The sequence below is a fragment of the Enoplosus armatus genome, chromosome 12 (genome assembly GCF_043641665.1).
Source record: "Enoplosus armatus isolate fEnoArm2 chromosome 12, fEnoArm2.hap1, whole genome shotgun sequence".
Classification (NCBI taxonomy): domain Eukaryota; kingdom Metazoa; phylum Chordata; class Actinopteri; order Centrarchiformes; family Enoplosidae; genus Enoplosus; species Enoplosus armatus.
The window spans coordinates 14,759,196-14,783,429 of NC_092191.1; the positions used below are offsets into that span (position 1 = coordinate 14,759,196).

General features: G+C 41.0%; 1 protein-coding gene across 1 annotated transcript; it reads left to right on the plus strand.

The window, feature by feature from the left end:
* Positions 1 to 226: 226 nt before the first annotated feature.
* psme4a (proteasome activator subunit 4a) lies at positions 227 to 23,748 on the plus strand. The gene is made up of 47 exons (XM_070915440.1): positions 227 to 423; positions 1,638 to 1,778; positions 1,981 to 2,097; positions 4,973 to 5,017; positions 6,145 to 6,294; positions 7,493 to 7,556; positions 7,642 to 7,716; positions 8,125 to 8,247; positions 8,347 to 8,439; positions 9,755 to 10,020; positions 10,186 to 10,372; positions 10,468 to 10,557; positions 10,673 to 10,737; positions 10,901 to 11,051; positions 11,173 to 11,271; positions 11,385 to 11,454; positions 11,576 to 11,643; positions 11,763 to 11,978; positions 12,955 to 13,112; positions 13,281 to 13,376; positions 13,737 to 13,792; positions 13,912 to 13,968; positions 14,133 to 14,188; positions 14,559 to 14,657; positions 14,840 to 14,902; positions 14,984 to 15,079; positions 15,232 to 15,363; positions 15,484 to 15,693; positions 16,080 to 16,216; positions 16,478 to 16,531; positions 16,619 to 16,748; positions 16,889 to 16,970; positions 17,060 to 17,213; positions 17,307 to 17,376; positions 17,478 to 17,603; positions 17,698 to 17,850; positions 18,011 to 18,115; positions 18,235 to 18,326; positions 18,407 to 18,538; positions 18,641 to 18,849; positions 19,024 to 19,109; positions 19,238 to 19,366; positions 19,997 to 20,152; positions 21,824 to 21,986; positions 22,074 to 22,207; positions 22,369 to 22,509; positions 22,702 to 23,748. Exons 1-46 carry the CDS (start codon positions 227 to 229, stop codon positions 22,501 to 22,503), a joined length of 5,487 nt encoding a protein of 1,828 aa, XP_070771541.1. The 3' UTR covers positions 22,504 to 22,509; positions 22,702 to 23,748.
* The last annotated feature ends 486 nt before the right edge of the window (positions 23,749 to 24,234 follow it).

Sequence of the window (24,234 nt, forward strand, 5' to 3'; positions counted from 1 at the left end):
TTGAGCTAAATGGCTAGCTGGCGTGTCATCAACTTGTGAATCTCATAACTTAGTCACTGTGTGGGCCATAACAACCTTACGATTCATCAGAGAGGGTAGCTAGCCGGGTAATTGCTAGCCGTTATATTAGCCAGGTGGCATATCAACGTGCACTTGGAACCCAAACGAAGTTAAACAAAGTACAATTTGCTAGCAGAGGGTAGCTAGCCAGTTTGAAATTTGTAACATGAAAAAGGCACAGTCTGACACACTGGGATTTGTTCCTCAAAAAGACATTGTATACAACAAACTTCTGCCGTACGCGGATAGGCTAGATGATGAATCCAATGATATTTTGAGTAAAATAAAAGGAAACTTGGGCCGAGCTGTTCAGCTCAGAGAGATATGGCCCGGTGTGCTGTTTTGGACAAGGAAACTTTCCACGTAAGTATCTCTAATCTTTGGTATTCTAACGTTACATTAACAATTGTTGCTCATTTCATAATGTTTTCGATCTTGAGCCTTTTGAAGTAATCCAACAGTATACAACATTTCTTTGTGTATGTTATGTATTTGGCTGTAGGGCAACAGTGAAAATACACTGTTTATTAGGCTAACAGTTTGTTCTTGTGGCAACGGTACACACTGTGGTCAATGGCCGGCTCAGAAAGTCTGTAACATTATCGTTAGCTTATCTGTTAAGGTGGTGAACGCCTGTGTTGCTTAATAGCCTGGTGTGTTTTTATGGGTTAATAAGTGTTAGCTAGCTGTTTATGTCTAGAAACTACAAACTGCCCACTGTATCTGATTAGTTCTGGGTTTCATAAGTGTCGAATACACAAGCAGTGCAGCTCAATAGTAGGTCATTGTCATTACTGTTATGCTTGTGTTCCGGCTTTGACGTTTTCTCTTAGAAGCAGTAGTCAGTTGACAACTTATCACATATCTCAAAATAGAAATTACAAATTGTAATTATATGGACTTTGCTTTAAGGAATTCTTATATGCACCCATCTTTTGATATGCAGTGTCATGCTTGTAGAGAAGATGTATTTGCAGTGTTTCACCTGGTTTTAGTATCTGTTATATGATGGTTTACCACCAATAGATAACTCATGTCACTCTCCTAGATAAGATAAATTGCAGCAATGTTTTACATTTTATTTTACCCTTCTGCATTTATCTCTGTTATTTAGTAATGAGTCACATTGCACTAGCAAAAAAAAATGTCAATATGACAGTGGATTACTTGGAGTGCTTCATTTTGTTGGACTGGGTTGCTGGGCTGTCTTTAATCCGTTTCAGTCCCCAATGCTGGCGTATTCTTCTGTCCAAGAGTGAGTCACTGCCGGCTCAGAGAGATGGAAAGTTTACTGTGGGGTTGACCCAGATTCGATTCACTGGTATTTTGACATTTTAACAGTGATACACACTTTTGACAATAAGACTTTTGTAATGTTCAATTTCAAAGGCCTCAACAAAGCTTATTCAGCTTTAGTTGTGTTATTTAAAAAACGTATGTACGCTTTTAAAATTTGGATGTCTGAGTTTGTTATAATACTCAATACTCAGCAACTTAAGTTTGTGCTGTTCATACTGCTCACAGGGACCACTTTTTATGCATGTTTTATTATCCCTAAATCTGTACTTCTTATTTAGGTACATGAGACTGTATGGGAGGAAGTTCAGCAAAGAAGACCATGTGCTGTTCATCAAGTTGCTCTATGAGCTAGTGACAATCCCCAAACTGGAGATCAGCATGATGCAGGGCCTTGCTCGGCTTCTCATCAACCTCCTCAAGTAAGAATGGGCGCCATCTGTTTTACTCAACTCAACTGTACACGTGTTATTATAATTACTTCACACTTAAAATGTCACTGTGAAAGATCATTTTGACTGGTTTTTATTTTCTCCAAGAGTTAATAATTTTTTCATAGGGTAAGGCTGAATGATGAGCTGTGTGTTTATTCTCATCTATCTGCATGTCTGATTCATCTAACAGGAAAAGGGAACTTCTGTCAAGGGAGGACCTTGAGTTGAGCTGGAGACCACTGTACGAGCTGCATGACAGGATTCTTTTCTCCAAGACAGAACATCTGGGCCTCAACTGGTTTCCCAAGTATGCCTCTGTTCTTTACTGTTGTAGTTGATATTATTATTTTTTTTTAAAAGCATGCTCAACCATAGAATTTAGGAAAAGCTATTGGAGGAGGGTGCATTCACTACATTTAAATAGCTCACATTTTGGTGGTTGTGTGGTACATCAGATAATGTTTAGTAGCCACATCTGGAAATAAAAATTGTTTTACATTTTTATTTCCTTCAATTACACGCTCAGCAGCCATCAAGCGTCGGCAGAACTTCTGGAGTGTCTTCACATCTGATATTCTTTTGTTTTAAAGTAATTATTGAAGAAATACTGTCAAACAGACCAAATATTTTGGCATGTCTGTATTTTCCCACAGGGACAGAATTCCTAAAAACGAAATATTGATGTAATAAAATGGGTGAAATCACTGAAAAGGAAGTGTCATTGTGGGTAAGATTTATTTGATCTTGGAACTGAGCATAAACAGGGATTACTACCGTGTTGGGCTTACACTGTTGACCAATACATTGCCAACCATTTCTCAATTATCCAGATTATTAGAGTATCAGACAAAGGCCCATACATTTGAACTTTGGTTGGCTGCTTTTTCATTCAAAGTAGAAATCCCTATTCCAAGTTGTTTTCAAATGTTTTCATGTAAGTAATCCATCACTTATGACTTAAAATATTTAATTGAATAGCGACTAATATTTTGAGGGTCTAACCAATGTTACAAAACAAGGTTGTACGTTGTTCACTTAGTTCATTTAGGGCTTTGAGAACTTTACTTTAATGAAATGTAAACAGAATATTTTAGTCTTCATTGATACATACATAGCCAATTTTGTTATAACTTGGGTTAATCTTAGGTTATGGGTTTCAGTAGTTTGAATAAAATAGGATTGTGTTTGCGTAATTGGACCAATTGTTGGAGAACATGGGGGGGGGGGATTGCGCCACATACCCTTCTTAACTGTACTTTTTACAAGGAACAATGTCCACTGTGACCTCTACACTTATCACAGTTTTGGAGGGAAGTTTACATGTCGGTTTACCGGTGCAACACCCTTAGAAATTCTCTATGAATTTGTTAGCAAGCAGTGCGAGGTGCTCTTTTATGGTGCTATGGGAACATTGTGTGTTTGTCACGTAAATGCCTTGCCACAGTAGCACATCACTTTTACGTTACAGCTGATCAAAGCAAGCTGCTTCAGCTGATTGCCAACTCACCTCTTTCGAAACTATACTAATGCACACAAAACATGATACTCCTGATTACTTAATAAATTGTATAAGTTGATGCATAGTATGTTCATATTTTGAGTGATTGGCACTTTGTCGTGTGCTGAATGTGTTCTTTATGCCTTTGTCTCCTTTCACATTCAGTTCTCCACGGCCTCGCTCATCCTCTAAACTCATAATGATAAAATTGGTTCAGAGGTGGTAAGGACAATACTTCTCTTTGTGTTTTTACTTTGAATTCATCGTTTGAGGCACTTTTTTTTTTTTTTATACATTGCATGTGAAAACAAAAAAACTGGACACCCCATATGTAGCTTGTGACAGAAGAAAAACCAAGACTTAATCAATGTTAACATTTCACTCATATTGGAGACTGTCGCACTGCAGCTAAAAGGTTTTTTACCCTTCTCCTATCCCCTGTATCGATTATGAGAGACTGACAATAGACTTTGTAGTTTCTTTTATACAATAATTTTTGTTTCCCAGTATTTCATCTATAGTGGATCATGTGGCAGCAATAAAGTAACAAAAGGACGACCATATTAGAAAGTAATACAGTTTAATGATGTCGCAACAATTGTCTATATTTTGACCCCTGTTCAGGAGAGTTTTTACTGTTATGTATCCCTCCTCTTAGCTTGCTTTAGAGGTAGCCATACCTGCACTACTACACAGCATTTTCAGGAGTCATGGAGGAGCGCAAGCTCTTGTCACGTTTCCTCCCCTCCTGGAATGTGTTGGGGTGAACGTGAGGGTTCACTTCAACTCAGATCAAAGGTCATATAGTGTAGTCTGGGGTCCTTTCTCCTAGAGTGTCTGAACGCTTTGTAATGGGACACTCAGTTTGATTGGTTCTTGTTGTTGGTGGATTCGCAGTGCATGAGTTTGACCCTGATCTGTGGCCTCTGTGTTGTGGGCTTACAGTGCTAAACATTGGGCTGTACCCATGCATTTAGATAGTTGCAGTTTGGCTTGCAGAGTGTCACCCATAATTCAGCTATTGTCAGAGTATTAAATGTGGAGTATGTCAACTATGAAAATACTTGAATGATGTGGAGATAAATGACCAGTTGTTGAGTGGGATTGGCAGGGCATTTCCAACAAAGCATGGCTTGAGCTTGCATGTGAGCAGATCAGTGGGATTGTGTGTGGGGAGCTCAAAAGCTGTGGTTATATCGGTCCTGAGCTTTCAACACTGTTATGTGATCGCATATACAAGTGAAGACCATCTGTATGTGAAGATAATCATGGCAGGAGTTTGTCATGTGTAAGACGTTTTATTATTAGTTGTAAATCCAAAACCTCTTCTAATAAACACGTATTGATTGAATTCAAAGTGACATATTATGAATGAACAGTTAATGTAACTATTATATCAGTTTTAATGGCATGAGGCCAGTCAGGAAGGTCAACCACCACTGGCAACAATAACTATGTTTAATCTCAGTGAAGTGACTGCTGTCTCTTCATGACGTTTTATTACATTTCCTCACTACACAAGAACCCTTAAAGTTTCCTCGTTCACTGTACCAGTCAGGTGTGTAAAGAAGTTTCTGTGTGCATGCAATCAAAGTCAACTTGCATTGGTGTGAAGATTGTTTAACTCTAACTTCAGTGTTTCAGTGGTTGTTTTGACATTCCTCTTGTATTTTGTTTGTTACAGCTCTGTGGAAAATGTGCTGAAAACACTTGTGAAAAGCTGCAGACCGTAAGTACATCTTAATATCATTTATGCGTTTATGCCTGTTGTCTTTAAATTTAGGCTCCCGGAGGGTTTTAATAAGATACTGGGAATTCAGTCTTTTTGAAATTGATTTGAGTAACTTGGCAAGAGATTTAATAATAAGAAGGGATATATCCCAAATTACAATTATGTAAAGCTGAGCTGAGGAAAGACACCCCCTAAATGTAGGTTATAGTTGCTGTAGTGGGTGAACAATCCCAGTGTTGCGTGTTAGGCTTCACTAAATTGCTTCATAATTCCAGAGCTTTGCTGTCACCAGCAGGTCCCTGATGGTGTTCACCCTAGTTGTGCAGATATCTTAGGCAAGCACTAGGACTCGTCCCTCAGTTTGCACTTAGGCAGATAATCCTATTATCTCATCTAATTCTGTCTTGTGTGAGAGTTTCCTGTTCCCCTGTGAGAAGGGAGAGTGATTTGTGGTCAGCTGCTGCGACACTGTGGATCAGTGGTTGGGCAGAGGGAAGTAGCAGTTTTTTTCCCAAGTCCTCTAGAGCATGTGGAATTGCTGAGGAGGCTAGGTGACCTGAAATAACCTGCAGGGTTTACACAAGCGCATAATGAAGCATGAAAATCCCCCTGTGGGACTATGAGCCCAGTGGAACCACAGGATTTACCCTAACAGCTAAAAATGTGCCAGGTGTATGACTTGTAATCTCCTGTCTGTGGAACATTGCGCTCCAACACTGAAAATGCAGTAGCTGCTGGTTCATGTTTATTTCAGTCTCCAGTCTGTAATGTGAACAGAACACAAACTTACAGATGGTCCTGATGAATGGGAACTCAAAATGAAGACCAGATGATTCACAGTAAAGTTATCATATAAGTTCTTATCTCATATTTACATGAATGGAGCCTAGGTTATTTTTGAAGTCTGACAGTAAAGTTAGGCTGTGTGTCTCTGGCATCTGATGAGTTTTGTGGTGTGTGTGAGGATGTGATTTGTAAGGGACCTAAGAGGCTTGTCCATCTTTGTAGCACTCTCTAAGCTGCTCTGCTGGTTGAGATGCTTCAAGTGTCCATGTACTGTTTACCTATTCATAAGATGTTGAATGATATTAATAACATTCTTGTTATTCTCTCTGTTCATACAGATACTTTTCAGAGTCTGCTACTCAGGAGATGCTGGATGAGTGGAGACCACTCCTCTGTCCCTTTGATGTCACCATGCAAAGAGCAATCAGCTACTTTGAGCTCTTTCTACCCACAACTCTGCCTCCAGAGCTGCACCACAACGGGTTCAAGTAAGAAACTTCTCATTCTCTCCTACATATGATTGAGATCCAAGCTATCGCTCCAGTCTGAAGGCAGTTTAGCTAGTTAGCCTTGGGATCTGGTAATAGAATAGCTTATGAAGCAAGAAGAGGTGAATGAATGATGAGCAGATCCCAATGCAGGCGCCATGACTGCCAGCCACTCAGGGCTGGCATGTTGAAAGAGGTCCCTCTGTGAATATGCGAGGAGGCGTATACCATAGTGAGACATTAAATTAATAAAAGCCATTTTGTATTCATTACCATATTGTCTGGGTTTCCATTCCTCCCACATCATTACACCATGGTGTAGAGATGTGGTGAGTGATTCCTTAATACTGACAGAGCATTCCTTAAATGTCACCGCCTACCTAATGCTTTAACAATGTTGCAGAGTGCTGACCAGATGCATCCCTTCATGGCCACTGTCTATCCCTCTAAAATATACACTTCCACTAGGGGAACGAAGCAAGTGATTTGTTGTTGGCAGCAGGAATGCTGGGCCAGAACCGTGCAATACTTTGGAGTTAGCATGGACATGAATTTCTAATTGATATTTGTAGCATCTTGCTTGCCTTGACAAATGTAAGTGTTCCTGGAGGCAAAGAGCTTGGGCAACTCTTTATTTTACAGGTCCATAATTTCCTCTGAGGTTTCCTCCTTGTCAAATTTAAGTAAATATTCATGGGCTGGCATACAATTCAATATGTTGCATTGTATGCTAGCCCATAGACACATTTCACATTTTAGCATGTTCATCTGACCTGCTATGCACTCACCCTTAACTCTAAACTAGCTTAAACTAGAAATTAATTTTTATTAATTCATTGTAATTTTACCAATTGAATATTATCTGTATTTTCCCTATAATTAACACCAAATTTCACAGTATTTTGTAGGAAACTTCTTGGAATTGTTTAGGAAATTGTTCAGAATGATAGACTCATGAAATAAAGCGCTACCCTGACTTGTTTTACACAGGCACACATGCTAAAGTAGCCAGTGAGGAGTTTAAATGAGAAGAAACTGCATTCTTAATGATTCTTAAAGGAAATTACATTAAGTCTGGCCAGTCCCAATCTTCCCCCAACCCTACTTTCACTGAAATTTCCCTTTGACACCTGTCTGTTAAATGTTGCATGCATGTACTGTCGTCTTCTGCTTTTGTAACCATTTGTTTGTCTGACAGGTTGTGGTTCGATGAGTTGATCAGCTTGTGGGTGTCTGTGCAAAATCTTCCAAGCTGGGAGGTGGTGAGTAGATTACATCGTTTGCTGAAAATACAATAGTCAGTATTTCTGTCTTCCCAGTCTAACACGTTGTCCTACATCTTTGCAGCATCTGGTCAATCTCTTTGCTCGCTTGGCCAATGACAACATTGGCTACATTGATTGGGACCCTTACATCCCGAAGGTTTGTTTCATTTTTTTTTCTTTCCACCACCCACTGCACATTTTAATACTTGTTTGTTTTGAGATTTGTGGCACATAACCTCATGTGTGGCCTGACCTGTGTGATTTTGGCACATGGTGTGTATTTCATGGCCACTGCTGCCTGTCAGAGAAACAAACTATCAAGTTTCCTTGTTGATGTTGCTCTTGGTCACTTATGGGAAGTGACTTGCATCATGTTTGTGCTTCAACTGAGTGACTGTTTTGATCCATGCTTTTTGACAACACCAGTATGCATTACTGATAAACATAAATATACACTCCTGGCCTGTTAAACTCAATAAGATGTCATGGTCTTTTGACCAGTTTTACAACAAATAAGACAGACATGTAATATTAGACCCTGATTGTTTTGTTTTTCACATTTCAGGTTTTCACAAGAATTTTGAGGAGTTTGAATCTCCCTGTGGGGACCAGTCAGATGATTGTACCACGCTATGTCACCAATGCCTACGACATCAGCCATGTGGTGCTTTGGGTCTCATCCCTCCTGGTTAGTTCGTTGTTCATAACTTATGTGTTTGGTAAATAATTGCCTCCGCAATTAATATAAAAAGGATTGTCACAGTTACCCTTACTGTCTCAATTTCAGGGAGGACCCAGCAAGCAAGCTCAAGCACAGCTCAGTGGCCTTTTCAACAGTATTACATCCTTCTTTCACCCATCAAACCATGGCCGCTGGCTGGTGAGTCACTTCTTACTTCTTTTTGATGACTGTGGAACTGAAGAAACCATAAAGAAAGTGGACTGTGTCCATTAGACTGCCCATTGGAGGTTCAGTGCTCTGTAGCAGCAGTTCAATGTAACTGACATACAACATAAGCAAACAACCCCACAACTGTCATCACATTTTGAGTCAAATGTAGCAAAACTTTGATTGGTGCACGGAAATCCATGACATCATGTTTTTCCAAGGCCCGCCCACTTCAAACTAAGAAGTAGTGCACAGACGAAACTAAAACTACAGAAATCTCTCAGGTGAAATCACCAAAAGTGGCAGAACATTGATGTTCATGTTGGACCCCATCGCTCATAGTAAGAAGGTAACAGAAAAAATAGGTTTTCAGACTTGCGTGAATGCCTTACTGAGCGTGTGATAGGTGTGAGAAGCATGATAGTTCTCATAAACAACTCTGCAGGAAACCTGAGTCATGAGGGTTTACATACATAGCGAGATAAGAGACATCACTCGTCCAGCTTGTTCCAGCTATGATTCCAGCATGTTGTTAACACAGCATACCGGGGCGCACGGCAGCAGCATTTACGACAGAGGGTGTTGTCACTCGTCATCATTTTTCTAGGAAGCTTCCTGAATCTCGATGGCTGTGGGGTTTTACGTCAGTATTGACTTCAGAAATAACGAGAGGACATGTGAGTGAGACGGTTGCAATGCTATTAAAGGTCACTGGGCGCAGGGCCACATGCCTTTCTGTTTTGAGGATCCCCCTCTACTAGATTTGACACACCACAGGCAGCAACGTGTCCTCATACACAAACCTTTATTTTTGGCAGGGGGCTGAGTTTGTGTGTATTCTAGGCTGTTGCTTGGATACACGTGAGATGTCAAACTTAGCTGCGTACACATATGCATGCAAACAGTGTTTTGCAGTCAACTAAGAGTAAAAAGTACTATTGAAGTCAGGTCATGATATATCATGGGTGACCAAGAAGGGTCATGTCCTTTCAGAGCCTCAGCTTAGCTTCTCATTGGAGGAAAAGAGGACCTTTTAAATCTCTTGTCACTGTGTATGAGTGTTATTCTTTTCCTCATGAAATTTAATTCATGTAACTCTGATTTGTAATTTGAAAGAACAAAAGTTAACCCCATACTTTTTGACAAGTAGACAAAGCTTTGTTCACAGGATAGTGGTTTGACCACTATGTCACCTGTGTCTCCAGATGCCATGTACAGCTGTCTCCATTAGTTCAGACTCCATGGAGGCACACTGTCCGCCTGTGTGTCACCTCTCATGTTTCTGTCCCTCTGTCCTCATGTCCAGATGAAGCTCATGAAGCTGCTCCAACGTCTCCCGGCCAGTGTGGTACGGCGTCTGCACCGAGAGCGCTACAGAAAGCCCACATGGCTAACACCAATACCAGACAGTCACAAGCTCACAGAGGAGGACATCACGGACTTTGTGGAGAGTATGATGCAGCCAGTTCTGCTGGCCATGTTCAGCAAGACAGGCAGTCTCGATGCAGCCCAGGCCCTGCAAAACCTCGCTCTGATGAGGCCTGAGTTGGTCATTCCCCCCGTGCTGGAGAAGTGAGTTTGTGCTGAGAACTAGACAATCTCATGGATAAATCTTTGACCCAAGTTCTGCTTCTAAAGAATCTGGAGCACCGTTGCTAGCTTTCCGCTTTAGATAAGAGACAAGGCCACATTTTGAATTGAACACAAAGGGCTAATTGTTCTCCGTCTCTACCATAGAACATACCCTGCTCTGGAAACTCTAACAGAGCCCCACCAGCTGACAGCCACTCTGAGTTGCATGATCGGTGTGGCGCGGAGCCTAGTGTCAGGAGGGCAGCGCTTTCCTGAGGGGCCCACTCACATGCTGCCGCTGCTCATGAGGGCTCTGCCAGGCGTCGACCCAAATGACTTCAGCAAGTGCATGGTGCGGTCCAGTGTTATTCATGTCTATTCTCTCACTGCATTCTTACTGTATTTTTGGTGCTTTTATTAAACTTCTTAAACTTCCTGTCCCTACAGATCACATTCCAATTTATTGCTACGTTTGTGACTCTTGTGCCTTTGGTGGACTGTTCGTCTGCCCTCCATGAAAGAACGGACTTGACAGAGGTCAATCACTTTTATTTTCCTTCCCTTGTCATAATTAAATGCAGGGTGTTAAATGATCCTTGTGTAGAGCTTTTTCATATATATATATATTTTCTTTTTTTTATTCGACTTTCAGGTAGAAAGAGAGATGTGCTCGGCCTCAGCTGAGTTTGAAGACTTTGTGCTCCAGTTCATGGACAGGTGGGTGGAGTTTTGATGCAGAAGTCATTCATCAGCAGCAGTTGCTTTTAGTAACGCAGTTGGATAGCAATGACATTGCTGCATTCTTTAGGTCAACTGACACCTACAATAAAACAACATTTTAACTTATGGGATGTTTTTTTTTTTTTTTTTATCTGCACAGGTGCTTTGCCCTGATCGACAGCAGCACTCTGGAACAAACTCGTGAGGAAACCGAAACAGAGAAAATGACTCATTTGGAGAGTCTGGTGGAGCTCGGCCTGTCCTCCACCTTTAGCACCATCCTCACACAGTGCTCCTTGGACATCTTCAAGGTTAACACTCACACACTTGTCTCATTCCACATTTTTCTTTCCCTCATTTATATATATATATATATATATATATATATGTGAATGTAAACATATGAACACATTTGTCACATTGTTTGAACAGGTGGCTCTGGAAAAGGTGTTCAACTTTGCAACCACCAACATCTTTGAGACACGCGTATCAGGGAGAATGGTGGCTGACATGTGCAGAGCTGCCGCCAAGGTGAGTCTTGTCCTCTCAAACTCCACTCAAACTCTTCCTGTGGGGCCCAAAGCATAAACCTCTTGTAGCTTATCAGTTTGCCATCTTCATCCCTGCTGTGCTTCTGTTTTCAGTGTCACCCTGCAGAGTCACTCAAGATGTTTGTGCCACACTGCTGCAATGCCATAAACCAAATTGCTGTCAGTAAGTGCTCAACACGCAGGAATAAGCATTTCTATAAGAGGAGGTTTTCAAATGCATGACTCATGTTTTCTTCCATGAGTCTTTGTCATTTGCCTGACGCACACTTTTTTTTTAAAAACAGATGAGGAAGTGTTAAATGAGGAGGAGCTTGACAAGGAGTTGTTGTGGAATCTCCAGCTACTGTCTGAGGTGATTTAGACCACTAGTGGCGAAGTAAATTAACCCCTAAGTACCCGTATTTACCACCACCTCTTATGTATAATCCTGTTCTTCGCTATATTTTTCTCTCTTTGCCGTGTGCACCTCAGGTGACTCGGGTGGATGGTGACAAGATCCTGCCGTATCGTTCTAACCTGGTCCAGATTTTACAGCTGACTCTCCACCTCAAGTGTAAGCAGGGCTACACTTTAGCCTGCAACCTGCTGCACCACATCCTTCGCTCTTCAGCCCTCACCTACCCCACAGAGTACTGCAGCGTGCCAGGAGGCTTCCACCAACCCATCAGTGACTACTTACCCATCAAGGTACTAATATTGATTAGTTAGATGTTTAATCAAAGCAGTATTACATTTTCTTCAACGTGTAACCAACAGTAGTCTTGCTTTATTTATTGTATACATATCTGCCAGGTAAATCTGTGCTTAGAAACTTCTGACCAAACTCCTGTGATGTCTTCAGCATATTTCTCTTATCATCCCCCCAAATGCAATTACAGACATTTGTCCTTAAACCCGGTCAGCCAGGCGAGTCCATGTGGCATTCACTGTGACCTGGTTTGATTCATTGTTTGCTCCTCTCTTTAGACTGTAGACAGTCAGTGAAGACAGCCTGTACTTTGATCCCATTAAGTCTCTGACTTGGTAGAGGCATGGATAGTAGCTCACTTGGCTGGATTACTGGATCCTGCTGGAGGGATGAGATGTCTCACTTGTGGTTACCACAGTTGCCAGCAGTAGTACAGGCCTGTGGGAATGTATTATGGGCTGCGCCAGTCTTTAAGTGGTCTTTAATTAATGCCATTTATGTATATTGATTTCTTTTTACTGCATTGATATACTGTATGTCTAACCACATGGTAAAACTCATACCTTCAACTTTGGCCACTAAACACTCAAATAGTGGTGTCAATTGCGATGCAGTAATTCATGAAGAAGAAAGTAAAAAATATAGCTATGTGCCACTCTAAGTGCAGGGAATTCTTGTGTCTTTTGCCAAAGAGACTGGCAGGTCTGTGTATTGAGATTAAAGCTGCATTGGCAGATATTTAGTTCTTGTCTGGCATATTTCCTCATATGAATGTGACCTAAACCAGATCAGAAAATACCAAATTGTCCATGTGCTTTTTAGCTGATTATAGATTTAAAGCAGATATCTGCGTTGTGCCACAAAAAAACAAATTGGTCCACTTTTAACAAGTGGTGTTAGTGGAGACTGATATTTTTACAAAGTAAGTGATGTATAAAAAGTACAATCTTTGCTCATTGTGTTTATCCCACGCAGGACTGGGGTCGGCCTGGGGACCTGTGGAATTTGGATATCCGGTGGCATGTGCCCAGTGTTGAGGAGACCTCCTTTGCTTTTTATTTACTGGACTTGATCCTCCAGCCTGAACTTCAGCGCCTTCAGAGATTTGCACAGGGAGAACAAGACATGAGCAGGTGAGAAGGAACGGGAGTGTTCACCTCTGCTCCCTTCATAAATTACATTCTGATTTCTACTAAAGTCACTAGCTGTGGACTGAATTCAGTCCATTTTTGTTTATTGTGTTTGGCTCTATAAATTATGTGTGTATAATATATAATAGTTGTTGATTTTGTGTTTTTCAGAGATGATGTCCTACAGAGCCTGACCATTGTTCAGCACTGCCTCCTAGGAGCTGGGGGTCTGATGCCTCCACTGAAAGGAGAGGCCATCCCAGAACTGTGAGCAGTTGCATTCACATACTAAACTCTGTTCTGACCGAGGAAACCAGGGAAAGACTCTGTTGTACAAATGTAGTTAAAAATAGAATTGACAGATGTGCTGAGTTCTTTGGCGGTAAGGGTTGAGGAGTTAGATTCAGTAGAAGCACCTAAATCCACCAGTGATGGCTCATATGGCCACTGGATGTGCACATTTGGACTGACACTGAAAACAGAGAAATCTCCACTGAATGTATTAGTTACTATATGGTGGACTAAATATAGGACAGATGTTTTGAGGAACATTTTTGTTTCTACAAAATTTGTTTCCAGATGCCATTTTAAATGTTAAGTAGTTAAGAACTTGTTTTTTTCCCCCAGGGTCCACAGCATGGTGAATCTAGATGAGACCACCCTCTATACAGGAATGGAGTATGGTACGTATGCCACTTTTTAGGAACTGTTAATGGATGATAAAAGTTTTGCTCACACTAGACTTAAATTATAGGGTTTGTTGGAGTATAATATGACACTGTAATATTATCTCTACCTGCAGATGGATCCAGAGAGAACTACAGAGATGTTATCTGTAGTGTGATGAGACAGCTGCTGCGTAAGTGTTCACTCAGTTATACCACGTCTTAGGCTTGTGATCTCTTTTTGTTCTACAGCCACATCCCTAACCAAGTTGTAGTCACATTCAGCTTAATAGTCAAGCTCACAATATACTGTAGGTCTCTGTCCCGCTATCTGAGTCCCTTTTACCTTTTCTTGCAGATTACATCCTGGAGCACTCTGAAGATGACACCAAGTCTCTTTTCTCCATCATCAAGGTAGGCAGGCAGTAACATAATAGCCTGTATATATTAAAGTCTGAACACTAAGTTGTTTGTGTTGAATATCAGGGTTCAGGCTATTGAGCAACATTACCCTTTTGCACTTTGCCACCCCTTGAACCAGCTTTTCCTCATATATTTGTCTCATGACTACAAATCATTCAAACAAAACAAACACTCACATGATATATTTTGGAAAGCCACAGTGGAGCAGTATGTGTAAGTTATTATATGCTGCGTGGGACAATGTGTAGACTATCACTGACTTTATTTGAATCATGTCTGCTGTTTTGAATCGCTCAAAAGTCTCTAGTATTGATCCTGTCGCCCAACACTAATCAATATTTTTGTCTGTGATACCTTTCAGATCATCAGCGACTTGTTGCACTTCAAAGGCTCTCACAAACACGAGTTCGACTCCCGCTGGAAGAGCTTCAACCTTGTGAAGAAATCAATGGAAAACAGAGTGAGAAATCTAACATTTTATTGTACTTTCATTACTTTTCATCATTATCCTGAAAAGGCATTAAAAATACACTCTCTCCCTCCAAGCTTACATTAGATGCATTATTGACACTGATATTACATTTTATGTTTAAAACTGACCTTCAATTCAAAGTGTATAATGCCTAGCCGTTGTACTTGCAGCTTCACGGCAGAAAGCAGCACATCAGAGCTCTGCTAATAGACAGAGTCATGCTCCAGCATGAGGTAAGTCATTAATAGAGAAAGTACCTTTTCGGGTATCGTTGTATTTTACCATTTATAACTTTGAATCTTTGTGTTTATTAGCTGCGTAAACTGACAGTGGAAGGATGTCAGTACAGGAGCATTCACCAGGAGCTGATGAGAGATCTGTTGAGGCTCTCCACAAGCACCTACAGTCAAGTGAGTTCCACATTCAAGGCATTTATTAGCTTTTTTTAACTGTACAATCACATATTAGCCATTACATCATAAATCAACAATGCATTTGAACAGTGTGCATAATGCACATAAAGTAAATAATACTATAACTGAGACTTTTTATTGTCTTTAAGGTACGCAGCAGAGCTCAAAACGTGTTGTTCTCTGCACTGGGAACCTACAATTTCTGCTGCAGAGACCTGATCCCCCACGTTTTAGAGTTTCTCAACCCGGACAACAGCAGTGTCACACAGCAGCAGTTCAAAGTATGTCAGTCCTGTGTCGTGCTCTACAACACAGAATCTCACAGAAACGAAGCAAAGATTTACATTTTCAAGAATTCAACTTTCATATTTTCTCATAAACATTCTCGTCTTTGTCTCCAGGGTGCCTTGTACTGTCTACTGGGGAATCACAGCGGAGTGTGCCTGGCCAATTTGCACGACTGGGACTGCATTGCTCTGACGTGGCCCGCTGTTGTGCGCTCTGGCCTCAGCTCAGCCATGTCTCTGGAGAAGCCCTCCATTGTGCGGCTCTTCGATGACCTCGCAGACAAAATCCACCGCCAGTATGAGACCATCGGCGTCGACTTCTCTGTAAGAAAAACATTAGGAACACTTCCACAAATGGATCAAAGAATCAAATTGTGATATCTGCCTACCTATAATAGTAGAAGCTCAATAACTCAAATACTCATATCTTGAAATTGTAGGTTAGCTTTGACTTCATAATATATATCAAAGATCATTATCATATGATTTCCATTTTTTTATTGAAAATATGAGGTGAAATTGTATTGATTCCAACATATAGTTTGCTCCTATTCTCTACTGTCAGCCTGATCCTGCACTTCAACTTGCTGTGCAAAGAAAAGACAATATTTTATCAGTGTCTGCTCTCAGTCCAAGTTTAAGTTCCATCCCCTACCACAAGTTTGGACATTATTCTGATACCATATGTTTTATGTTTTTCATCCCTTTAGATCCCTGGCGAGTGCTGTGCTGTTGCCAAACAACTTATGATTACTGGAAATCCTGTTCCCAAGGAGCCAGTTCTTTCAGAGGAAGAAACAACAGAGGGTCTAAAGAGGCAGGAGCTCAAGAACTCTGAGTCTGTTGAGTAAGTTCACAGCAGCAACAAGACAAAGAATCATCACCACACCAAACACCTTGAATACAGCTCCTTGTCTTTAGCAACTACTTTGATATAAAAACTGGCTTAACTTGGAGTCTCCAGTTCACATCAAGGTGTTAGAGAATAAAACACACATGGGCTGTGTTTCAATAATTAAAAGTGTTTAAGATGATGTGCTTTCTCTACATTCAACCTTAATGTGAGCAAGAAAGGTGCAATTGCTAATATTGTTCTACATTTTTGTAGGAAATACAAACAGCTCATCGGTGATCTTCTGGACTCCATCAACAACAGGAACATGTTGGTTAATTTAATATTTACTTTATCAAATCACGTGTATATATTTATAAATTGCTGTATGTAATACCTGCTTTGTTTCACTTCCAGGCCTTGGAAATTTGAACACATTTCAATTGGCTTCCTGTCACTGCTGCTGAGAGATGACCACGAACTCCCACCAGCTGCTGTTACATTCTTCGTCAAAAGCCTCAACCATGACTCCCTCTATGTCCGCAAGGTGTAGCATACACAAATTTATAATATATGTAGTAGTAGTAGTAGTAGTAGTAGTAGTGCTGTGATTCTCAAACAGTGTGTGGATGCATTCCAGTCTTTCCTGTGGACATTTTGTTTGAAATGTCTTATTTTCTCCATTAGGTGGCGATATCAGCTGTGGCAGGGATAATGAAACAAATAAAGAGGCCACATAAGAAAGTCCCTGTCAGCGCCTCTGAACTTTGTAAGCATCATAAGGTTTTATTTGTCTTGTGTTTTTGTATCTCATTTTCATTCCAAATTTAGTCTCTAAAACTGGCTAATCTTTGGTAGGTGGAGGAAAAGAGCTAAGTGGTATTGTAGCAGGGGACCGTCTAGACAACCAGTGGCTCCAGTATAACAGCAGCAGCCTGCCACGCACACAGCAGGACTGGGATGGCTGTGTGTTTGTGGAAAAGACTCACTGGGGATACTACTGCTGGCCAAGGTTCACATTTTAAAATGCCTGTTTTTTCTCAGTTCCGTCTTATTGTTTTCTCTCACCTTGTTTTTATTTAACATCACCTCATTATTGTTGTAGAAAACTGATGATGTATGCACCGCTGGAGGAGCAACCGAAACAGAACCTGACCAGAGAGGAAATGACAGAGGTTTGTGCATAATCATACCCACACTAGGAAAAATGTAACACATTGCGTGAAGTAATGTTGACTGAATCTAGTAACATTCATTTTCATGCCCTTCCTAACAGCGGGAGCAGATCATCTTTGACCATTTCTCAGACCCAGTATTCATCAACCAGTTCATCGAGTTTCTCTCTCTTGAGGAACGTAAGGGCAAGGACAAGTTCAGCCCTCGCAGGTTCTGTTTGTTCAAGGTGAGATTCCCTGAGAGTAGTGTGTTTAAAAGCAGAAATCAACTTAAGTCAGCCAATAAAGACATTAATTTGCTGCCTTCTCCTGCTCTTCCAGGGACTGTTCCGCAATTTCAGTGATGCCTTTCTTCCTCTGCTACGGCCGCACATGGAACGCCTAGTGGCCGACACCCACGAGAGCAAGCAGCGTTGTGTTGCGGAGATCATCTCTGGACTGATCAGAGGCTGCAAGCATTGGAGCTACTCTAAGGTATGGATTTGAAACTCGCGTAATAAGGTGGCTAGATGGCCCACGTTCTTTGGGTCAGTCTCCGGGCAGTCTCCTGAGTCACCTGAATTTATATGGTCTTTCCAGACCATAGATGTTACAATGCAATCAAACCAGTATATATGCTTGTGCTCTTTTGCAGGTTGACTGCCTTTGGGAGCTGTTGTGTCCACTGCTCCGTACAGCCCTGTCCAACATCACAATAGAGACATATGCAGACTGGGGCACCTGCATTGCCACAGCCTGTGTAAGCTCTTGCTCTTTTACATCCCTTGTGTCTTTTATCCTTTTTTTTTTTACCCTATCATTTGTTAAACTTGTGTCACTCATCCTTCCATGTGACTCTGTTGTCTCTGTCTCGTACAGGAGAGTAGAGACCCACGCAAGCTTCACTGGCTGTTTGAGATGCTAATGGAGTCTCCAGTCAACGGAGAGGGGGGATCCTTTGTCGATGCCTGGTGAGTACAAAGGTTGCTGCCTTAAGCAGATGTTGATGTGACTGACAAACTGTGATGATTGTGCTTCTTTTTCTTTCCAGTCGTCTCTATGTGCTGCAGGGAGGCCTAGCTCAGCAGGAGTGGCGTGTTCCAGAGCTCCTCCACAGGTTGCTGCAATACCTGGAGCCCAAACTCACACAGGTCTACAAGAATGTACGGGAACGAATTGGCAGGTGAGGTCCTCTTTAACGGATGAATGTACTATTTGTCATGAACTTTTTAAAACTATATTTTTTGTGTCTAATCTTATCCTCTGTGGTTTGGTATCCTTCCAGCGTGCTCACGTACATCTTCATGATTGATGTCAACTTGCCATACACTCAGCCGACCACCTCCCCGCGCATCTCAGACTTCACAGAGCGAATTCTGTTGCAGCTGAAGCCTCTAACCGAGGGAGATGAGGAGATCCAGAACCACGTGATTGAGGAGAATGAGGTGGGAGAGCAGGATGAGAGGACGCAAGCCATCAAGTTACTCAAAACAGGTGGGTCGAGGATCTACCACCAGACTCAGCCGTCACAATAGATACTGTTTTCGGGGGGTTTCTTTGCAATGGTTGAAACAATTAGGAGTTAATTTTAAGCAGAATTTATTTTTCCCAAACATTCCCAATTAAACCAGAGATCATTCTATAAACATTAATAATTCCTGTCTGCAGTGCTGAAGTGGCTGATTGCAAGTGCTGGCCGCTCCTTCTCTACTGCTGTCCCAGAACAACTGCGGTTGCTTCCCCTGCTCTTCAAGGTGAAACACTCACTCATTCATTCACAGCCTTGATTTTCTGGCTTCATCACTACCAACTTTTCTCTTAATGTATACACCATAAAAGGACTTCAAATGACGCATTGACCTATCTCTGTCCTCTGCTCCAGATTGCTCCAGTCGAGAATGATGACAGCTACGATGAACTGAAGAGGGACGCAAAGACCTGCCTGTCTCTGATGTCTCAGGGACTCCTCTACACAGAACAGATCCCCATGGTCCTAAGTGCCCTGCAGGAGGTGAATTATCTGGCAGCTGTGGCCACTTTTCACCTGCATCACACATGACAGGGCTTTTTATAGACCCTCACATCTTCTAACCCATAAGATTAATAAGCAGAAAGATGAAATGTTCAAAGGTAATGACACCTGATTGAGTCTGCCCTGCTGAACATTCATTCTTAAATTAATCTGCAACATGATATATTGTGTGCATCTCCCTAGAGAATAAATGAGAGAACCTGAAAAAGGTAACTGTTCTGGAGGATTCTCCGGTGATTTTCTGATTGGTAGTATTAATGTAACAGATTTTATTTAACATGAAAATAAAGAGAAATAACCAACATAATATGTGAAGTCAATTAACTAATGATTAGAAACTGAACAGTTCCATGATATGGATTGGTGTGACACACATGCAGAGATCGACTGTTTGGGCTTGTTCGTGCTCGTGAATTCTGGTTTAACTGTTGTAACCCATTTGATATTGTTTACATTTTTGAACGGAGTGGCATTCCCCAATAGAGGAGCTCCATTACAAAAAAAAAAACTAAATCGTGTACTCATCCAGGGTACAGTCTGTTCCTCTTGTGAAACAAATGCTCAGATTATGTTATTGATGTGGGATGGGATTGTTGTTGTGTGTTGCAGATCGCTGGCAGCAGCTCCTGGCACGCTCGCTACACGGTGCTCACATACCTCCAGATTATGGTTTTTTACAACCTGTTCACCTTCATGAGTGACCAGAAAGCAGTGAATGATGTCCGGGCTCTTGTGATACGACTGCTGGAGGATGAGCAGCTGGAGGTAAAAACCATTCATTCACAACTGTGTAACATTAAAATCATTCAAAATGTGAAGCTGAAACATGTAGTCAGTCTGCCATAGCCGTCACTGGAAGATGGCAGATTATATAATAATCGCTAAGATATTGGCCAATACGTGTTGTTGTTTATGCTAGCAGGCACTCTCACTGTCTTTCAGCTTCACTGTAGTGATTCAGCACCCTCCTCCCGGCTCTCCACTCTCTTCTCCCCTCCGGTCCTTCTAGTTGTTGCTATGGAAACCACAGGCTGCAGTAATCTGTTGCTATGGAGATAATGTTCAGATTGAAGGAGGATGAGAGGGATGGAGTAGAGACAAAGGAGAAGTGGGGGATGGATGGAAGTAGCCATTTTTATTTGGCCTCTTAAATTAACTTAAGCCTGATTTATAGGCCTCAGCTTTATGCCACTTCTGTTGCTCTCATTTCTTCTTCAGAATCACTTTTATTAGACAAATACATATGTTCACAGAATTTGACTAGCTGACACTGGTGCCAAGACACATTTTATGCATACAATGACCCCTTTATTTTGTTAGATTTTAAGTAACCCATGTCATAAAAAACAGCTAACTTAACCTTATCTAACTTCCTTTTTAAGAAAAAGAAAAATGTATAATTTAAAAAATGCACCCAAGAGCTGTAACCTCTTTGCCCAAGTGGTCCCATTTAATCTTTCCTCTGGAGAACACTGCTCATACATCTGCATAATACCCAAAAGTTTAAAAGTTTACCCTTTTTGCTGAGAATTTCACTACAGAGAATAGAGACATAAAATGTGCAACAGACCATTTTATCTCCCATTATAGAAAAGTACCCCCCCCCCACACACACACACACACACACACACACACACACATACACACATACCCCCAGTCCCCAGCTGGCTGCTATTTCCATCCAGCTGGCCAGTGTACACACTAGTGGAACACCCTGCCTAATGATTGTTGCTGTGGTGTGTCGTATACAGTGCAGCAAGAGGTTGTCAGTAAGGTGCTGGGGCTTGTGTGTTAGTATGGGCAGTAAAAAGACCAGACAGATGCTACGCTACTTAAATTATGCCATGATGGCCAGAATATAGGATGAACCTTTAGAACACCTGTATTTGGAAAAGGATAAGAAATACTATGAACAAGGTAGACAGGCTCAGTGTATATATTTGGCTTACTGTTACATGCATTGCCACATTTAAATTGTAATGAAATATATTAAATCAACCAAAATAAAATAAACCTATCAAATTCTAAATCTAAATAAGATAAATGTTTTCAGAGCACCACATAACCAAGAAGGGCGTCTCACTGCTGTAATTGGACTCGATATTGTTATTGAGGAGGGAAGTTTGTGACCTGTACAATGAAAACCAGTTGTGATTCACACACAGGGAGGGTCCCAGCCTTACCCTCTCTTCGTATATGTCAGCCTTAATTCTAAAGTTTATGGAATTGCAATGTAGGATAAAATATAATTCAAGTATCCAGTTAACAGACACAATTGTGAAGCCATATTCCAATTAATTATGAGCAAAGTCTGCTTTAGTTTTTCAATGATTTCCTTTCAGGACATTATTATGTTAATTACTGGCAGCTTTTTAATCTGCTTTTTAATCCATGTACTTTAACGCCCCATCTCCTCTTTCTGCCTTTGCTTTCTAGGTAAGAGAAATGGCCGCCACTACACTCAGTGGCTTCCTTCAGTGCAATTTCCTGTCCATGGACGCCCCCATGCAGGGCCATTTTGAGGCTCTCTGCAAGACTTGCTTGCCTAAGAAGAGGAAGAGGGAGCTGGGCTCTATAGTGGACACAATACCCTCTGCTGGTAAGGAACATATCTAGATTTAACTACTTATGTGATGACACACTTGGTATACTTTTCTCTGTCATTTTAATGGAATCCCTCCTGTAGACCTGGTGCGGCGCCATGCTGGTGTTCTCGGGTTGAGTGCTTGTATTCTCTCCAGCCCATATGATGTGCCCACCTGGATGCCCCAGCTGTTGATGGACCTGAGCGCTCACCTCAATGACACACAACCCATTGAAGTATGTGTGAAGGCCTACGAATCACCTTATATTGTTGCAGTGGGATTATCTTTCAACCTAATTTTTCCCCAATTGTCGGTGTGTGTGTCTATATATATATATATATATATATATATATATATATAATCAATCAATCATAATTTGTGTTTGTGACCTTCCAGATGACTGTGAAGAAAACTCTGTCAAACTTCCGGCGGACTCACCATGACAACTGGCAGCAACATAAGCAGCAGTTCACAGATGACCAGCTGCTGGTCCTGACTGACTTGCTGGTCTCCCCCTGTTACTATGCCTAACACCTGGTAAATCATTTGAACTTCACACTGTTCTTCAAAAATAAATATCACTGAATGTGTTCACAAGCACACTCAAAAGACATTCAACTTGATTGTCATTCATTTCTCAATACTGTCAAATAAAAAATCGGAATAAGGGAGAACGACTTGAGCCATGTTTTTTTACGGATATGTTTGTTTGTGTTTCCCTTGCATCAGTGTGGGACAACCCCAGATTTACAGATACCAGCCTGCATTGGGGAGGAGACTCCAGATCTTGACTGATGAAACACCCAGCATCACCCTAGAAGAAGAGTGGCACACAAAGCAACTGAGTTGTGGCACACAGAAGGATTGAAAAGTTGTGTATTTATGTATTTAGCTCATTTACATTTCTACTATACTTAATATTTAAGGATCAATCATAGCAGGGATGAAAGACCTGCAGTTTGTAACATTACTGTACAGTTTTTTTTTCTCCTTTATTTTGATTTGTTTGTGTGCATGTGCACGGGTGTATGTGTGTGTGTGCGTTTATGGGATGCTTGAAGACATCTGCCAGTGTCCCACACATTTTCTCAGGATTCTATCCCAAGTATCAACTCTGAGCCAACACGATGATGTCCAGTGTAGGACACACTCTTTACTATCTTCCAGTAGTGAAGTGTTTGTTACAAGCCACAGAGAATTGGTCTCTAGATTAGACTCACACCTGCAACACACAATGTTTGTGTGGCTGTTTGATCTATATATGATTATATGCATCATGTATGTTTATATATCATGGTATAGCAAATATGCACAAACATATTTATTTATTTATTTGACTTTTTTGAAGTGCTAAGTTTTAATTTTTTCATAGAACGTATTTAGATATTAAGTAGATGGCTGAGCTTTTAGCAATGGAGCCTATTCTCATCTACTCGTGCAGAGAAAGGGAGAGGGCGAGCTCCCCGCTGCTGTGCTGTGTGACAAGTTTGCTGTGAGGACCTGAGCACAGTTTGATTACCATTTCATGTGTCTCGGTGCAAGAAAATAACCAAACCGCCTGTCCATAATTGTGACCTCTTCCCTTTTATCCTCGGTTACATTGAACAGAAATTCCTGTTTTGCGTATGTTTTCCCCTGATGACTTGAAATCAGTCTAAGCATTGAAGCATTTAGTACCTCACTTATGGATAGTGTAGTGCCAAAACTGCAGTGATTTTTTTTTTTTTTAGATGTACTGTTTGCTTATTGAATGAGATGACAATAAATTGTTTGTAACAAAACCTGAATTTGATGCTTTTCTTTTAATTGAAGTTGTCTCAAAATATTTTAAATATTATATGTAGTAAATGGACCAAATATTCACAATTGGGGGAAAAAATGTACAAGGGGATGTTTTTGAAAGTAATGACTATCATAAAAACAGGCACTTAAAGATTCATTTTCAACTTAAAATTGGGTCATGCTGGTAACTTACCTAAACCAGAGAAAACGCTGTGATTGTAATGTGATGATACCTTTTACAAATATTTAATTTCAGTAAGTCAGACCACATGAATACATGTCCTGTCCCTGCTTTAAATATTCACTAAGAATCATCACTACGTGTCGCCTAGCAACCACATTGTTGAGCTTCTGCTCCCAAGGACGGCAGTGAAGAGCAGGGAATGGGGAATTAAAATCATTTCTAAATGTGTTTTATTTTGCCGAACAACGTCTCTCAGCTGTTATAAAGTCAGTGTAACCCTTTAAAATGACCCTATC

Bases quoted from the DNA above. Each gene is read 5' to 3' on its own strand.
- psme4a (XM_070915440.1), top strand. From the start codon at position 227: ATGAAAAAGGCACAGTCTGACACACTGGGATTTGTTCCTCAAAAAGAC. The intron at 17,214-17,306 runs GTTCACATTTTA...TTATTGTTGTAG, and splicing joins GGATACTACTGCTGGCCAAG to AAAACTGATGATGTATGCAC. The intron at 19,367-19,996 runs GTGAATTATCTG...TGTGTGTTGCAG, and splicing joins TCCTAAGTGCCCTGCAGGAG to ATCGCTGGCAGCAGCTCCTG.